This window comes from Ictidomys tridecemlineatus, chromosome 15, assembly GCF_052094955.1.
Source record: "Ictidomys tridecemlineatus isolate mIctTri1 chromosome 15, mIctTri1.hap1, whole genome shotgun sequence".
NCBI lineage: Eukaryota > Metazoa > Chordata > Mammalia > Rodentia > Sciuridae > Ictidomys > Ictidomys tridecemlineatus.
This window is the reverse complement of record NC_135491.1, coordinates 17,185,834-17,200,531: the sequence shown is the minus strand read 5'-3', so window position 1 is coordinate 17,200,531 and position 14,698 is coordinate 17,185,834. Positions and strand designations below refer to the sequence as shown.

General features: G+C 50.4%; 1 protein-coding gene across 3 annotated transcripts; it reads right to left on the bottom strand.

The window, feature by feature from the left end:
• Positions 1-1,091: 1,091 nt before the first annotated feature.
• On the bottom strand, positions 1,092-10,255 carry Prodh2 (proline dehydrogenase 2). Of its 3 annotated transcripts, XM_005330575.5 has the most exons (10): positions 9,979-10,213; positions 9,709-9,905; positions 9,486-9,624; positions 9,316-9,402; positions 4,539-4,619; positions 4,305-4,460; positions 4,062-4,228; positions 3,409-3,519; positions 2,505-2,590; positions 1,092-1,338 (listed from the first exon to the last, which is right to left on the bottom strand). In XM_005330575.5, the coding sequence occupies exons 1-10, from the start codon at positions 10,150-10,152 to the stop codon at positions 1,154-1,156; spliced, it is 1,383 nt and encodes a 460-aa protein (XP_005330632.2). In that variant the 5' UTR covers positions 10,153-10,213; the 3' UTR covers positions 1,092-1,153. The 3 variants fall into 3 exon arrangements, with proteins under 3 accessions (XP_005330632.2, XP_040135428.2, XP_077889312.1); XM_040279494.2 differs by lacking the exon at positions 2,505-2,590 and having other exon boundaries at positions 9,979-10,254; XM_078033186.1 differs by lacking the exons at positions 2,505-2,590; positions 3,409-3,519 and having other exon boundaries at positions 9,979-10,255.
• Between the last annotated feature and the right edge of the window lie 4,443 nt (positions 10,256-14,698).

The following is a 14,698-nucleotide window of genomic DNA, read 5'->3' as shown; positions in this document are numbered from 1 at the left end:
CTATTTCTGAGGGAGACACAGGGCATCTCCCCTTGGACATCCGCTGGGACCATCACACACCCCAGGACCCACAGTGGCCTCAGAATTCTCCCCAAACTGTTTTCTCCTGTATTTCCATCTCAGGGTTGGCCTCACTGACCCCCTTTTCCAAGTCAGAGCCCTGAACTTCACCCTGGCCATCTCCCTCCCATTTGGCCCTCAGCCTCATGTCCCCTAACCTGTCTCCTCCTCCCCTCCCTGCCCTGCTCCAGCCTCTCAGGCTCCCAGCCTGATATCACTTTCTACTCCATTCTCCACATGGCAGCCAGGGGGGTCTCCTACAGCCAAAACTGACCCTGTTTCTCTCCTGTCTGAACCCCTTCTGATTCCCCAGTTCCCCTGGGACAGAGGTTAAGCTCTACAGTCTGGCCTGTGAGACGGTATTATCCCACCCCTCTATCCTTGCCTCCCTCCCCACCCCCCAATCCATGCCAGACTTGTGTTTTGCACATGTCCTTGCTTTGAGTGCTCCTCTCAATCTTCGTGATGATTCTTATGAATTTTGGGGGATGGTCTCTTGATCATCCTCAGCTTGGGTCAGGTGCCTGCTCTGGCTCCCCACAGCCGCCATGCTACCCCAACATAGCCCTGACCACTCTGGATTATCACTGTCTGAAGTGGGTCTGTCTACACCTCCTGGCCCTGTGATGCAGGGCCCAGGATCCTCTTTGTCACTGTTATGTCACCAGCCTTACTCACCTCAGAACCTAGCTCAAAAAGAGCCCAGTGTTTATTAACTGGGAAGGTGCTCTGTTCGTCCCTGGCCATGTGACCTTGGCCCAACCTTTCATCGTCAGTGCCTCAGCGTGCACTCTTCCTCCATGCTCCTCTTTTGGGTATTCACTGAGATGAACGAAGCTCCCACATCAATTACTGCCCAGGTTTATTCCAAGATGGGAGATCTCAGAGTTGAGGGGGACGTTTCATTAGTGCTTGAACGACGTCCTTGGTATGTGCTGGGGCCATTTAAAGAATCTCTCTTGAGCCCCACATCTCCTTCGCTTGGGTTGGTTAAAATTGAGATGAACCCTTCCACAAAAAAGCAGCATCAGTGCAGGACAGCAGCCTGGGCAGTAGCTCAGAATCTTTATTGAACACACAACCCTTGGGGGTGCTAATGGGGTAGCCTTCTGCTTCTCCCCAGCAGCCTCCGCCACAGTTCTCGGCTGAGCAATGCCTGCTCCCTTCGGGCACCCTGCAGCACACTGCGGTTCTCCTGGGCCCTCCGAATCAGGTAGGGGATCACCTCCTTCAGGCAGCCGTAGGGGATGGACTTATACACCATATATCCAGCCTGTCCTGGAGGGAGAGTGATATCAGGGGACAGGCTCAGGCTTGGGGAGAGGCACCCAGGCCCCATCTTCAACAGAGATTTCCATTTTAAGAACATGGCAGACTTGAGTGAGTTGGACAAAATTTCCCAATGAGAAAAAAGTTTGATTCTGGAATAAACATTTCAAAGAATCTTCTTAAGATAATTAAAATGCTGCCAAGAGCTGGGCACCCTGGCTCACGCCTGTAATCCCCAGTGGAGTATCAGACAGGTGGATCAAAAGTTCAAAGCCAGCCTCAGCAACTTAGCCAGGCCCTAAGCAACTTGAAATTTAAAAACAAATAAATAAAAAGAGCTAGGGATGTGGCTCAGCAACCCCTTGATTCAATCTCCAGTACCAAATAATAATAATAATAATAATAATAATAATAATAATTCTGCTAAGACAGCAAAGAATTTACTAATTCAGAATTAAAAGAAAATGAGATCTGAGAAAGAAGGACGTACAGGAAGCTACGAATGCTTTGCATGCAAATTAGAGCTCCTGTTTGATGATTTCACTGATGTCAGGGTACACTTGAGCTGTGAGCCTCACTAGAGGAAGAATTATAGGAAAAATTTTCCAAAACTACCTTGCAAAACAGAGAAAGTTACACCCCTTAGAACAAAAATCAAGGAGAAGTAAATTCTTCCACTTTCTCCCACTCCCAAGAAATGAAATGGCCATAAGTAGAACAGGGAAGAAAACAGAAAGATCCATCTCTTGAGAGGTCACGGCCATGGGTTAGTTCCCTCTCGTATTTGCAGCCCAAATTTGCATCCCTGGAGAGCTCAAGAAACCTCAAGCTGTGATTTAGGGTACAATGGTTTTGTATCCCTGAACATCTAGCAGAAGGAGACATAAATCTTGTGGCCTCAGGTCCTGGGGAGAAGCACAGTCAAGATCACAAAGCAGACAGGAATTGTGGCCCCTTGATCAAGAACCAGCAGAGAGCAGGGACCCAGCCCTGCAAGGCCCACAGATATCGGGACAACTCATCTATCTGGAGGGAGCTGGAGGATGGAACTCTCTGGGCTCTGGATGGGAACACGGCCAGGATTGGTTGGGGATAGCAGAAAGGATCTGCTGGGAGGAAATGAGGCATGCAGCAGGTAGCTCCAGGTATGAATGGGAGATGGACCCTTCACATACCCAGTGCTAGGGAGACGTGGTCACACATGCCCAGAAGTTGTCCAAAACAGACAGGTCCATCCAGAGGAATGCCCAACTCCCACATGCTACAGAAAAGACCACATCATCCATCATGAAAGATAATGACTGAATCTGGAGGAGCAAATCTGGAGCCACTGCACACCCATAGGTTGCTCTGGTAATTCAATATTGAAGTACTGTTGGCCTGCTATATCTATGGATTCTGCATCCTCAGATTCAACCAACCAAGGATGAAAAATGTTATTTTAAAATTGTGCCTGCACCAAACGCATACATTTTCCTTGCAATTATTCACTAAACAGTACAGTGTAACAACTATTTACATAACATTTATGTTCTATTAGATATTATAAGTACTCTAGAGATTATTTAAATATATGAGGGGCTGTAGCTGTAGCTCAGTGGTTGAGCGTTTGCCCAGCATGTGTGAGGCACTGGGTACGATCCTCAGCTCCACATACAAATAAATACAATCAAGTTATTGTGTCCACTAACAACTATTTTTTTTAAAAGTACATGAGAAGATGTGCATGCAAATACTATGCCATTTTAGACAAGGGACTTGAGTGTCCCAAGGATTTTGTCCGAGGGGGTGGTTCCTGAAACCAATCATCTGTGGATAATGAAGAATAATTGTACTTCCGAACTCAATGATAAATAACTATGTGAGTCTCCCAAAGAACTCCCAATGAGTCCTGGTCACTTCCTGGAACTATCAGACTTCCCCACGCCCCAGTATATAAGGGACAATTCCTTGTCCATCCAGGGCTTAAATATTTTTATATCCTCTCTAAAGCACCGTAACCCCATCGCCCTCTGCCCAATCCTCTGAAGGAAGGGGGCCCTCCTGTGGGCACCTGTTTCCCACTCCCCCTCCTCATACCGCTTAGTTGCCTGGCGAACAGATTCTTCATTGTGGGAAGCCACCATGAGGTGGCACATGGGGCCATGGTGGGACACAAGGCTCAGCATCAACTCCAGACAGCGGCTGTAACTGAAGGGAGATGCCCCATTCGGTTCACCTGGTGGGTGAGGGTCAGGCCCCAGGGACTGGGGTAGGGTCTCTGGAGTTCAAAAGTCCCCTCATCCCACCTGTCCCAGCTCTAAGGGACATCCCTTCTCTGAGCCATTTCCTCCTTTTGTGGCCATGTGAGTTCACTGACAGGGCTGCTGTGAGGGTGTGTGTGCACAGTCTCTGACACAATGGCAGACTCACAACAGGGGGAACGCTGCCAGCACGGGATGCCAGCACCCAAGGGTGGTCCCCGCACCACCGTCCACAGAACATGATTGGCAACAACCCACAGGGAACTGGCTGTATGAACTAGGGCACATCGAAGAGCCTGGGGTGATGGTTGGGGACAAAGGGAGGAGCAGGGAGCCCAAGGAGGAGGCGACCATGCAGGTGAGCAGAGTCCTGGACCAGGGAGGGGAAGTCACGCGTAGACAGATACAGGATGCTGGCTGGCAGTGAACTCTGATGAATTCAAGGTCACGTATTATTACTGCTCCCAAGACTGCCTGGCCCAGCCCTACCTCTGACTGGTGGCCTCATAGTCAGGCTGAGTGGGATCTTCTGTCCCCTGGAGCTGGGACACTTTTCTCTCCTTTTCCAGATAGGCACCTCGGACCAACTTCACTCCAAAGGCCAGGCCTGCCCTGTGTGCCCCCTCAGCATCACGCCGCAGCCGTTCGTGTGTATCCTACAGGGCACGTGGTGGGTGGAGGTGGGGCAGGTGCTGGGCCCCCACCCACGGGCCTCCAGAGGGCATCACCCACCTTCAGATAGGCCTGGTACGTGTTCCACACCCAGGGCCCACCTTCCCGGGGGCTATTCCAGCGCACAGCCAGGGCAGCGACCAGCAGAGAGAGCGCGGGGTTGATGAAGGTGTACTCCGCGTCCACCAGGAGCCTCACCTGCCGGGCCTGGGCATACTGAGGGGAAAAGAGACCCTGGTGAGGATCCCAGGGATGTCCCGCAGGGGCACAGAGCAAGACTGCAGCTGGCATTACCTGTGCCACCCGGTTCAAGCGGCTCAGGGAGGCCTGGAGATGCTGGTTCTGTTCAGTGTTGAGGCAGGACACCTGGAGGTTCTGGGAGGGCAGCAGGGGAGCAGAGAGGGGCTCAGGATTGCTGGATGCTTCCAGGGCCTATGTCTCCTCTCCCCCATCATCAAGAAGGGGAAAAATTTTAGAAATTGTTAGAAGTAGAAAAAATAGCCATATCCAATAGACACCATTTATTGAGGTAGACGTAATGCAAAGGTTAGGAGATCACACTCTGGGTTGGAGTCCTGGCTCTACCACTCAGTGTGTGATTTTGTGTGTGTGTGTGTGTGGGAGGGTGCTGGAGATTGAACCCAGGGTCTTGTGCATGCGAGGCAAGGACTCTACCAACTTGAGCTATATCCCCAGCCCTACTGTGAGATCTTGAGCAAGTCATATAACCTCTCTGGGCCTCAGTTCCTTCCTCTGTAAACTGAAGATGATAATAGTTCCTTCCTGCTGGGGTTGCTGTGTGCAGAAGATGGGTTAATATGTGAAATGCTCCTGGATGCCATCAGGACAAGACAGTGTCACACGTAATAAGCACGCACTGTCTGTCATTACTAGAATGAGTAGAAGACTTTATATACGATCAGACTTAGTCTTCACAATGATCCTGACAGATATTAATGTTATTCAAGTTCCAATTTCCGGTGAGGAGATTAAAGCTTGGAGAGATGCAGAGACTCAGGATGACATGGAAGGTGCTGAGCCCAGCGGACGGCTCACAGAGACTGCCATGCTACCTCCCAGTGGTGTCTTGGGACCTCATTTCCTCATCCAAGGCCAAGGGCCCCACTGTAGCCCCCAAAGGCTTCTCCTGGTCTGGTCCTTTGTGACTTCTCTGCTCCACATTCCTCCTTGCTCTGCCCTCTACACTGGCCTCCCGGTCACCCTTTGAATGTGCCAGCTACCTTCCCCCCTGAGGGTCCTCGTTCTTGTTACCCAGATGATGTCCACTTGCCTGGCTCCCTCCTCTCCCTCCCCCTCATCTTTGTTAGTTTGCTGTTCTCTCCAGGACCTGCCTTTCCTGTTCCTCTGCCTCATTTTCCCCGCAATGCTCATTTAGACCTGTCACATTCTGACTTGGGTTTTAATGATTGAGGGTCTCCTCTCCCTGGCTAGCAAGTAAGTGACTCCAGGGCAGGAACCTAGTTGTCTTGGTCACTGTGTTAGTCGGTTTCCGTCCCTGTGACAAAATACCCTAGGTAAGCACCTGAAAAGGAGGCAAGGTCTATTTTGGCTCACAGTTTCAGAGGTTTTGGTTCATGGCCACTTGGCCTGAGGGGCCCGTGGCCAGGCAGCACATCAAGGTGGGGACTGCATAGAGGAGGAAACCTCTCATCTCGTGCAGCCAGAAAGCAAAGAGAGAGACAGGAGGGTCCAGGTGCCCCAGTATACCCCTCAAGGGCACAGTACCCCAAATTAAATGTGTTAGGAACAAATGCATTTGTAACACGGTAGCAATAATCGTCCCAAACTCACAGTCTTTTTGTGGGGACTCAAAAAGGTAAATGGGAACTGTTGGGGTGTCAAGGGACTCTAGCTGAGTTCAAAGAAATTGGGAAGGTAAAGAACGAGGCCCAGGTGGGACGGAATCCCTTATTATACCCACGGAGTCCCCCTGGGACAACATAGCCTGAGGCTGCTGACCGACCCTCACCTGGGGACACGTTGTTCTGGGCACTGCAATCTTCCCATCTTGGCAGAGAGGGTTCTCCAGGAAGAAGGAAGAGCTGGGGGCACCCGCCCAGTCGCCTCTTCCCCATCACAGAACTGCCCCTCTCCCAGCCTGGAGCTTGGTCTCAGGGGTTTGGGAGAGTTAGCAGCTGCCAGGGCTTCCTCCCCATAACACCCCTCCTCGTAGGGCCCGACTCCATGCAGCCCGCCACTCCAGGCACTGGCCAGGTGTTTAACTCATTTGCGGTCTTCTGAGGGAGGGACTGTCATGGTCCCCATTTTGTGGATGGAGAAACTGAGGCACTGAGAGGCAAAGTCACTTGTCCAAAGTCACACAGCTAGTCGGGGCACACTTGGGATCTGAACCTCAGCCTCCTCCAAAGCCTGGGTTCCTAGGTTCATTGTCTAAACTCATGGCAGAAAATATACTTGACAGTATGTGGCATAGTGTGAGTGATAAATAAGTTCTCCACTATTCATTTTTTTGATGTGTGTTAATCATATCTTGTCTAGATGCCAGGGGCTGGGGAAATGGCAGTGACAGTGGATATGGAGACCAAGGCAGTGGGGTGGAGTCGAGATGGGAGGAGAGGGACAGGAAGGAGGGACAGGTTTGGGGAGACACCGAGGCCAGTGTGAGATCCATGTTCCAGGGGAAGTATCCATGAGGCTTGGGGGAAGGGCTGGGGCTGAGACAGAAATATGGGCATCACTAGTGCAGAGCAGGGAAACCGAGGCTGCTGTGGTGGGGGAGAGGTGGGGCCAGGACCTAAGCCTGGGGAACCTTCATATTTGAGAAACAGGCAGAGCCAGGCACAGTGGCACACACTTGTAATCCCAGCAGCTCGGGAGGCTGAGGCAGGAGGATCGTGAGTTCAAAGCCAGCCTCAGCAAAAGCGAGGTACTGAGCAACTCAGTGAGATCCTGTCTCTAAGTAAAAGACAAAGTAGGGCTGGGGATGTGGCTCAGTGGTCGAGTGTCCCTGAGTTCAATCCCTGGTAAAGAAAAGAAAGAAAAGAAAGAAAGAGAGAGAGAGAGAGGGAGAGAGAGAGAGAGAGAGAGAGAGAGAGAGAGAGAGAGAGAGGGAGGGAGGGAGGGAGGGAGGGAGGAAGGAAGGAAGGAAGGAAGGAAGGAAAGAAAGACATCACAAAATAAGATGGATTGAAGGTGGATAGAGGGATAGATATGAATTAAAGGAAGTATAGTGGACTCTCCAGATTGGTGGGTTCTGTTTCCATGGATTCAAGCAATAGCTAGTAAAAATAATGTGAAAATTACATCTGTACTGATCATGTAGGACTTTTTTCCTGCCATGATTCCCTAGACAAGAGAGTATATTTACATTTGCATTAAGTATTATAAGTAATCCAGAGATGATTTAATGTGTACAGGGGATGTGCATAAGTTATATGCTAATAACAGCCAGTGCACACCATTTTATGTAGAGACTTGAGCATCCTAGGATTTTGGCACCCTAGTTGGTCCTGGAACCTGTCCTCTAAATGTACTAAGAGATGGCTATATGATTAAAGATGGTAGGTATACAGCTGTCATATATATACATATATATATATATATATATATATAATTTTTCCTGTTCTATGTTTGAAAATATTCATGATAAAATATTGGGGGAAGCCGGGCGTAGTGTCTCATGCCTGTAATCCCAGTGGCTCGGGAGGCTGAGGTTAGGAGGATCATGAGTTCAAAGCCAGCCTCAGCAACTTAGTGAGAACTGTCTCTAAATAAAATATAAAAAAGGGCTAGGGATTGAGTGCCCCTGAGTTCAATCCTCTGTGTGTGTGTGTGTGTGTGTGTGTGTGTGTGTGTGTGTGTGTGTTGGAAGTATCACCCAAAATACTATTTCTGGAAACAAATCACCATAATAAAAAGATACATACACACTACCCAAGATGGAGTGGCTGGCGGAGACACAGGACATGGGTACAAAAAGGAATAAGGAACAGCCAGTGCACTCGGTTCAGCTGTGTTGACTGATAAAATATTGACACCCTGTCATCTGGGGAGAAAGAGCTGCTGTCCAGCCCTTCTTTGGGAGCACTCAGCCCCTGGGCTCCCCCCTGAGAACCCGGGAGGACTCATATGCCATCCACGTCCACCATGTGCCGCGGCTGCAGCCACATTCATCCTGATCGTTCTACGCCTGGGAAGAAGTGGCAGTTAAATATGGTGCAGCCTTTGCACTTACATACGGGGACTGACTCTGATAAACGCGCCACCGTGTGAACCTCATGAAGTGTGCTTCCACACACCTAGAGCTCAGTCATCAGCTGTGGCCTCTTTTTTGGGGGAGGGTGGGCACCAGGGGTTGAATGCAGGAGCACTTGACCACTGAGCCACCTCCCCAGCCCTATTTTGTGTTTTACTTAGAGACAAGGTCTCACTGTGTTGCTTAGTGCCTCGCTTTTGCTGAAGCTGGCTTTGATCTCACGATCCTCTTGCCTCAGCCTCCTGAGCTGCTGGGATTACAGGCGTGCGACATCAAGCCCACAAGCCGTGACCTCTCAATGCCAGAGATCTGGCAAACACGAGATCTCTGAAGCTGCTGCCTGCATAACACAGCGCACTGCTGCACTTTTTAAATTTATTTTATGCAGTGCTGAGGATCTAATGTAGTATCTCACACATCCTAGGCAAGGGCACCAGCTCTCCCCCCAGCCCTTTTTATTTTTGAGTCAGGTCTCCCTAAGTTGCTGAGGCTGGCCTCAAACTTGTGATCCTCTTGCCTCAGCCTCCTGAGTCACTGGGATCACAGGCGTGTGCCATTGCACCCAGCTGTACTATGCTTGTCTCTGACTGGTAGCGCAGTAGATTTGTTTCCACCAACATTACCACCAATACGTAAGTGATAGCATCGTGATATGACGTCACAAGAACTATGATCTCACTAGGCAATAAGAGAAATATTCAGATGCATTATACTCTATGGGATCACATCACCTGTGCATCATTCGGCCGCTAAACTCGCCGTTTCTCTCAACATGCCTGCTACGTCTAGTGGGGGGGACTCTGCTCCCGGGCACTGCCCCCCTCAAGTCCTTACCTGTCCAGAGTCCATGGCTTCTGCCAGCCTCTTTGGGCTCAGCTCTGAGGAGACCCCTGGCTTCGTGATCCATGAGGTCAGGTCCTTCTGAAATGGGGTGGCAGGTGGGGGGGGTGAGGGGACGTGGGGGGCAGCCCCTCCGCCACCCCCATCGTCTTACTGTCCCTTACACAGAGCCGAGTGCTGGCCAGCGCCGTCACCTTCAGCTGCATGAGGGTCTTCCCAGCCAGGTCGGGGCTCTCCGGGAGGCCTCGTGACAGGTCCACACACCTCAGCATGGCATCCAGGTTGCCCTCATACCAGGCCTCACTGCCCGGCCAGCAGAGGACAGGGTCCGGCGGTCAGCCTCCTCCTGCTGTCGCCCCAGCCTCCCTGGCCCTGGCCCCTACTCACCCCGTCTGGGCAGCCGAGTCTGGCTCCTCCTCAGTGGGCACCGCTAGCAGGGGCCGGAGGCCCAGCACCTGGAGCCGCTGGACACAGCCCTCCACCTCCTCTTGGGTCTCTCCAGCCACAAACTGTCCGTAGACAGATGCCCGGAGAAGGGCACCCGACAGACGCGAGCCCAGGAGTCGCTGAGACCAGGCCTGGAGCTGGGTGACAGGGAACAAGGGCTCAGAGCCAGTCCTGGGAGCCTCCAGGCCCACGCTCAGGGTCACAGCTCACCGCCAGCCCGTGGGTGACCAGAGGGGGCCAGGCACACAGCCGTAGCACCAGCAGAGCCCGCGCCAGCTCCCCTGTGCCCTTGAGGTGGAAGGCCTCGCCATCGAAGTTCAGGGGCTGCCGGCCCCCAGAGGAGGGCCCAGCCTGGGAGTAGAGCACCCGACGGGTCCGGAGCATCCCGAGTCCCTTGCCACTCCACGCCAGGGAAAGGGGCTTTGATGGTGGCAGATGCACACTGACTGCCCCTTGCCCAGCCAGGGGGCAGTGACTGATTAACTGGGCAAATCTTTAAGATCGAAAGCTCTTTGGGGGTAGTAAATTATTAACCAATGGGGACAGAGTTCGGAGTAACAGTAACAGGAAAGGAAACCCCCAGTTTCAGCCCCCGGCCACCTTCAGTGTCACAGTGCACTCTTGCGAGATGCGCACCACATGCCTGGGGCTGCTGGGTGGACCACGGTCTGGGGAGCGGGAACTCTGGATTCAAGGCAGTTTGGCTTTTCCATCTTGGGAAAGTCACCTCAGCTCTCTTGTTGCAATTGTTTCATATTTTAATGAGAAGCAGTGTAGTGTTATTGAATAAAATTTAAAATACACATAATCTATAACCCAAATGTTCCACGCTAAGTATATATCTTGCAGAACTGGAACATTGGCATCAGGAAAAATGTACAAAAATGTTTATCATGGCCCCCAGATGGGAACCACCCAAGTTTTTATCAAAGAAGAATAAATAAATACATTGCAACTTAGTCAGACGAGGGAATACTATACAGCAAATAAAAAGAACAAACTGCTGATGTATACAACCACATGGTTCAATTTCACAAACACGATGTTGAGTAACAGAAGTCAGCCATCTCTCTGACTTTTGTGTTAATCATTTCCTTGTTTTTCTTACTCTTTTGTCTGACCACCCATGTGTGTGTCTCTAAAACATTATTATAGTTTTACTTTCCCTGCTTTCAAATCTTAAAGATTTGCCTGGTTAATCAGTTACTGCCCCTGGTTGGGCAAGGGGCCCTCAGTGTGCATCTGCCACCATCAAAGCCCCTTTTCCTGGTGTGGAGTGGCATGACGCTCTGCCATCGGGTGCTCTACTCCCAGGCTGGGCCCCACTCTGGGGGCTCTGCTGGTGCCACAGCATGTGTGAGGCACTGGGTTCAATCCTCAGCACCATTAAAAATAAATAAAATAAATGTGTCCATCTACAACTAAAACTTTTTAAAAAATGAAATAAAAATTTAATTTGCCATAGTGTCAGTCTCCCAGAGTTGTTTTGAGAATCCAGTTAACGGACATACATAATTAATGGTGTACAACGTGTTCTGTAAATACTGGCTGTGATCATAAAGGGCTGGGTATGCACAATCTCATTGACACCTGTCTCTCTGGGGAGGCATGTGTCATGATCAACTCTGTGTTTGGGGATCCCCAAGACCACCTCGGGTTCAGTGATTCTCTATAAGGTCTCATAGAATTCAGAGAGGCCAGAATACTCAACGTGTCTAAAGAATGAGTTTGTTCTCCTACGTACCCACAATGTGAGTCTCACTTATCAGAAAATATCAATAATTCCTTAGCATCTGATATCTTACCCATGGTAAAAATTTCCCCAATTGCCTCTAAAATGGCTGTTTAAAATTAACTAATTAGCCAGGCGTGGTGGTACATGTCTGTAATCCGAGCATTTCAGGAGGCTGAGGCAGGAGGATCACAAGTTCAAAGCCAGCCTCAGCCACTTATTGAGACCTTAAGCAACTTAGTAAGACCCTGTATCGAAAATAAAATATATTTTAAAAAGCACTGGGAATGTGCCTTGATAATAAAATGCCCTGGATTCAATCCCTAGTACCAAAATATAAATAAATGAAGAAATTAAATTAAATAATTTATTATTTTGTGCTGGGGATTGAACCCAGGGCTTTGAGCATGCCAGGCAGGTGCTCTACCACTCTGCTATGCCCCCAGCCTTTGTGATCCTTTTTTTTTTTAAACTAGTCAATTCAGGTTCATGTTTTGCATTTGGTCATGTTTCTTTAGTTTATCTTTGCAAGGGGGTTGGGGTGGGGTACAGTTTTCCTGACATTTAAAAAAATAATATTTGCTTTTTAAAAGCTCCCATGCAAGTTGTAGAATGCCCCACATATTGGATTTACCTGATTATGTCCTTATGACATCATGTGATGTGTCCCCTCATCCTCCATAATGCCCGTAAGCCAGTTCTGGTCTACAGCCATAATTTGCTAAGCCGGTTTCCACTGGTGACCACTAGGTTGCCTCCAGGGTCCTCGTGCCAGACCTCTTAAGGACCAGGCTATTAAATGGCCCTCCAGGCCAGCCTTCCAAGGCCTCTGCTGGCACCAACTCAACAGGAGAGAAAGAGACGGCACGAGCCGCTGGTTCAAAGCCCCCAACACACTCTCACTGGAGGGCTGGGCAGCTCCGAAAGGGATTAGGGAGACACAGGGAGAGGAGAGAAGCCAGAAGCAAAACAGTCTCCTGGGCTGGATTGTGGGGGACCTTAAAGATTCATTATGAAGTGCCTACTTTACCTTGATGAGGCCAGGGAGCCATGGAGGATTCTGGGCAGGAAGTCTCGGATTTAGGCTTCAGGAAGATTACCCCTGGCTACCAAGAATAGGGTGGATCAGAGAGGGAGACGGAGGCTGGCAGCACAGGAGGAAGGGGAGGCAGATCAGAATGGGCCAGTGCGGGGTTGGCCCAGGAAGGTGCTGAAGGAGAGGACGGGTACACAGGAGGCAACGTGGGGGGGGAGGTGACCTAAAATTCCTCATGGGAACCCCGAGTCCCAAGGCAACGGGGATGGAGACTTTGGTCTAGTGTGGCATCTAAGGGACACTGTCCCCTCATCTGAAGACATTCCCATGGGAGCCCCATGTTCTAGGGAATCAAGCACAGAGGCTCTGGCCAAATATGAGAATCGGACTCCTGCTTCTGACCCCCCCATTTCCTCTTGCAATCTCTAAACTACCTTCCCTCCTTCTCTCCCTCCCTCCCTCCCTCCCTCCCTCCCTCCCTCCCTTCCTTCCTTCCTTCCCTCCTTCCCTCCCTCCCTTCCTTCCTTCCTTCCTTCCTTCCTTCCTCCCTCCCTCCCTCCCTCCCTCCCTCCCTTCCTTCCTTCCTTCCTTCCTTCCCTGTCATTCTTATTTGTTCCTAAGAGGCTGCAGCCCCCCATTATGGGCAGCACATATTAGTGCTGAGTAACTATTGAATAAATCAAAGAAATGAAGTAGGTTGTGGTGTGGATGCGAGGTGTCTCCCCCCTAAAGTTCCTGTTAGTCCAGGAATGTTCAGAGGTGAGGTGGTTCCATCATGACAGCGGTGACCTAGTCAGACCCTCCTCATTTGAATAGACTGGGCAGTACCTCGGGGGCAGGTGGGGCATGGCTGAAGGGGGCGGGTCACCGGAAGCTGCTCTGGAAGGGTGCAATTTCCCTACGGCCTCTTCCTCCCTCTCTCTGTTTCCTGACCCCACCGGGAGCTGGCATAAGTGGCTGGGAAAGGTCACTCGTGCCCTTTCCCATCATGCGCTGCCTCACCTTGGGCCCAGAGCAATGGAGTCCGTCATCTATGGACTGAAACCTTGGAAACTTAGAGCCCTAAATAAACTTTTCCTCCTTGAAGTTGTTCTTCTCAGGTCTTTTGGGTCACAGAGACCCAAAGCTGACTCAAACATAAATCGGCACTGGGGAGTGGGGTGGTGCTGTCACTCACCTCTGACCATGTGGTTCAGAAGTCTTTGGAGCCAGTCTGTGGGACTTTTAAACCTTGGGAGATGCAAGCTGGAAAACTTTTAGAATGTTGCAAGTGGAGCTTAATGGGTGATTCTGGGGGTGCTCAAATGACGAGAACGGTGACAGGTATGAGGACTGTGCTCCTGAGGTCTCAGGGGGAAATGAGGACTCTGTTGGGAATTGGACTAGAGGCCACCCACGCTATGTTCTGGCAAAGGACTTGGCTACTTTTTGCTCACGTCCTGAGACTGTGTGTGAGGCTGCATTTAGAGGTGATGGTCTAATTAATCTGGCAGAGGAAATTCCAAGGCAGGACAGCATTTAGTCAGTGGCAGGGATGTTTCTGGCAGCTTTTGGCCAGGATTACTGTGAGACTAAGGAGCAAAAAAACAGAGCTAAAGGATTTTTAAAACTTGAAAATTGGCCAAAAAAAAAAATGCTTATAAAACTGGGATCAAGGAAGTTGTGCTTATTGAAGTGATTAGAGTCCCTAAAGGGATGCTGAGTACTTCTCACAGGGACAATAGGAAAGTTGACTTGGGGACATCTCAGGAATTTGCAAGAGCGCATCCACTACAGGCTCCAGGGTGCAGAAGAGAAAATTCTTTTGAAAGGAGATCATGGGGGTTCCTGCTCATACATGGGGCCTAGGAATTATTTTTTAACCATGCTGAGCTACATCAGCACTCAGAGGATGCTGCAGCTATGATTCCGTGGAGCTCAGGTATGTGTGAGCTGGCAGCAGACCTTGGCATCATCTACGTGAGGCTGGAATGAGGGGATCATGGAGGCTTTCACTGAAGATTCAAAGGAAGGCCTAGGAAGCCAGGCAAGGGGTAGCAGGGTCTGTCGGCTTTTGCTGAGAGGGTGATGCATGAAGCTGTAAAGGAGAAGCCAAAGCTGGAGTGGGAACCCCAGGACCCCCAGTAGTTAGGAAGTGCCAGTAATGTGGACTGGCTGCAGAG

What these genes read in the sequence shown, in the direction of transcription:
- Prodh2 (XM_005330575.5), bottom strand. Translation starts at nt 10,152, where the DNA reads ATGCTCCGGACCCGTCGGGTGCTCTACTCCCAGGCTGGGCCCTCCTCT. An exon ending in CGTACCAGGCCTATCTGAAG is followed by an intron (nt 4,229 to 4,304) that starts GTGGGTGATGCC and finishes CGTGCCCTGTAG; the next exon opens with GATACACACGAACGGCTGCG. An exon ending in TATGAGGCCACCAGTCAGAG is followed by an intron (nt 3,520 to 4,061) that starts GTAGGGCTGGGC and finishes ATCTCCCTTCAG; the next exon opens with TTACAGCCGCTGTCTGGAGT.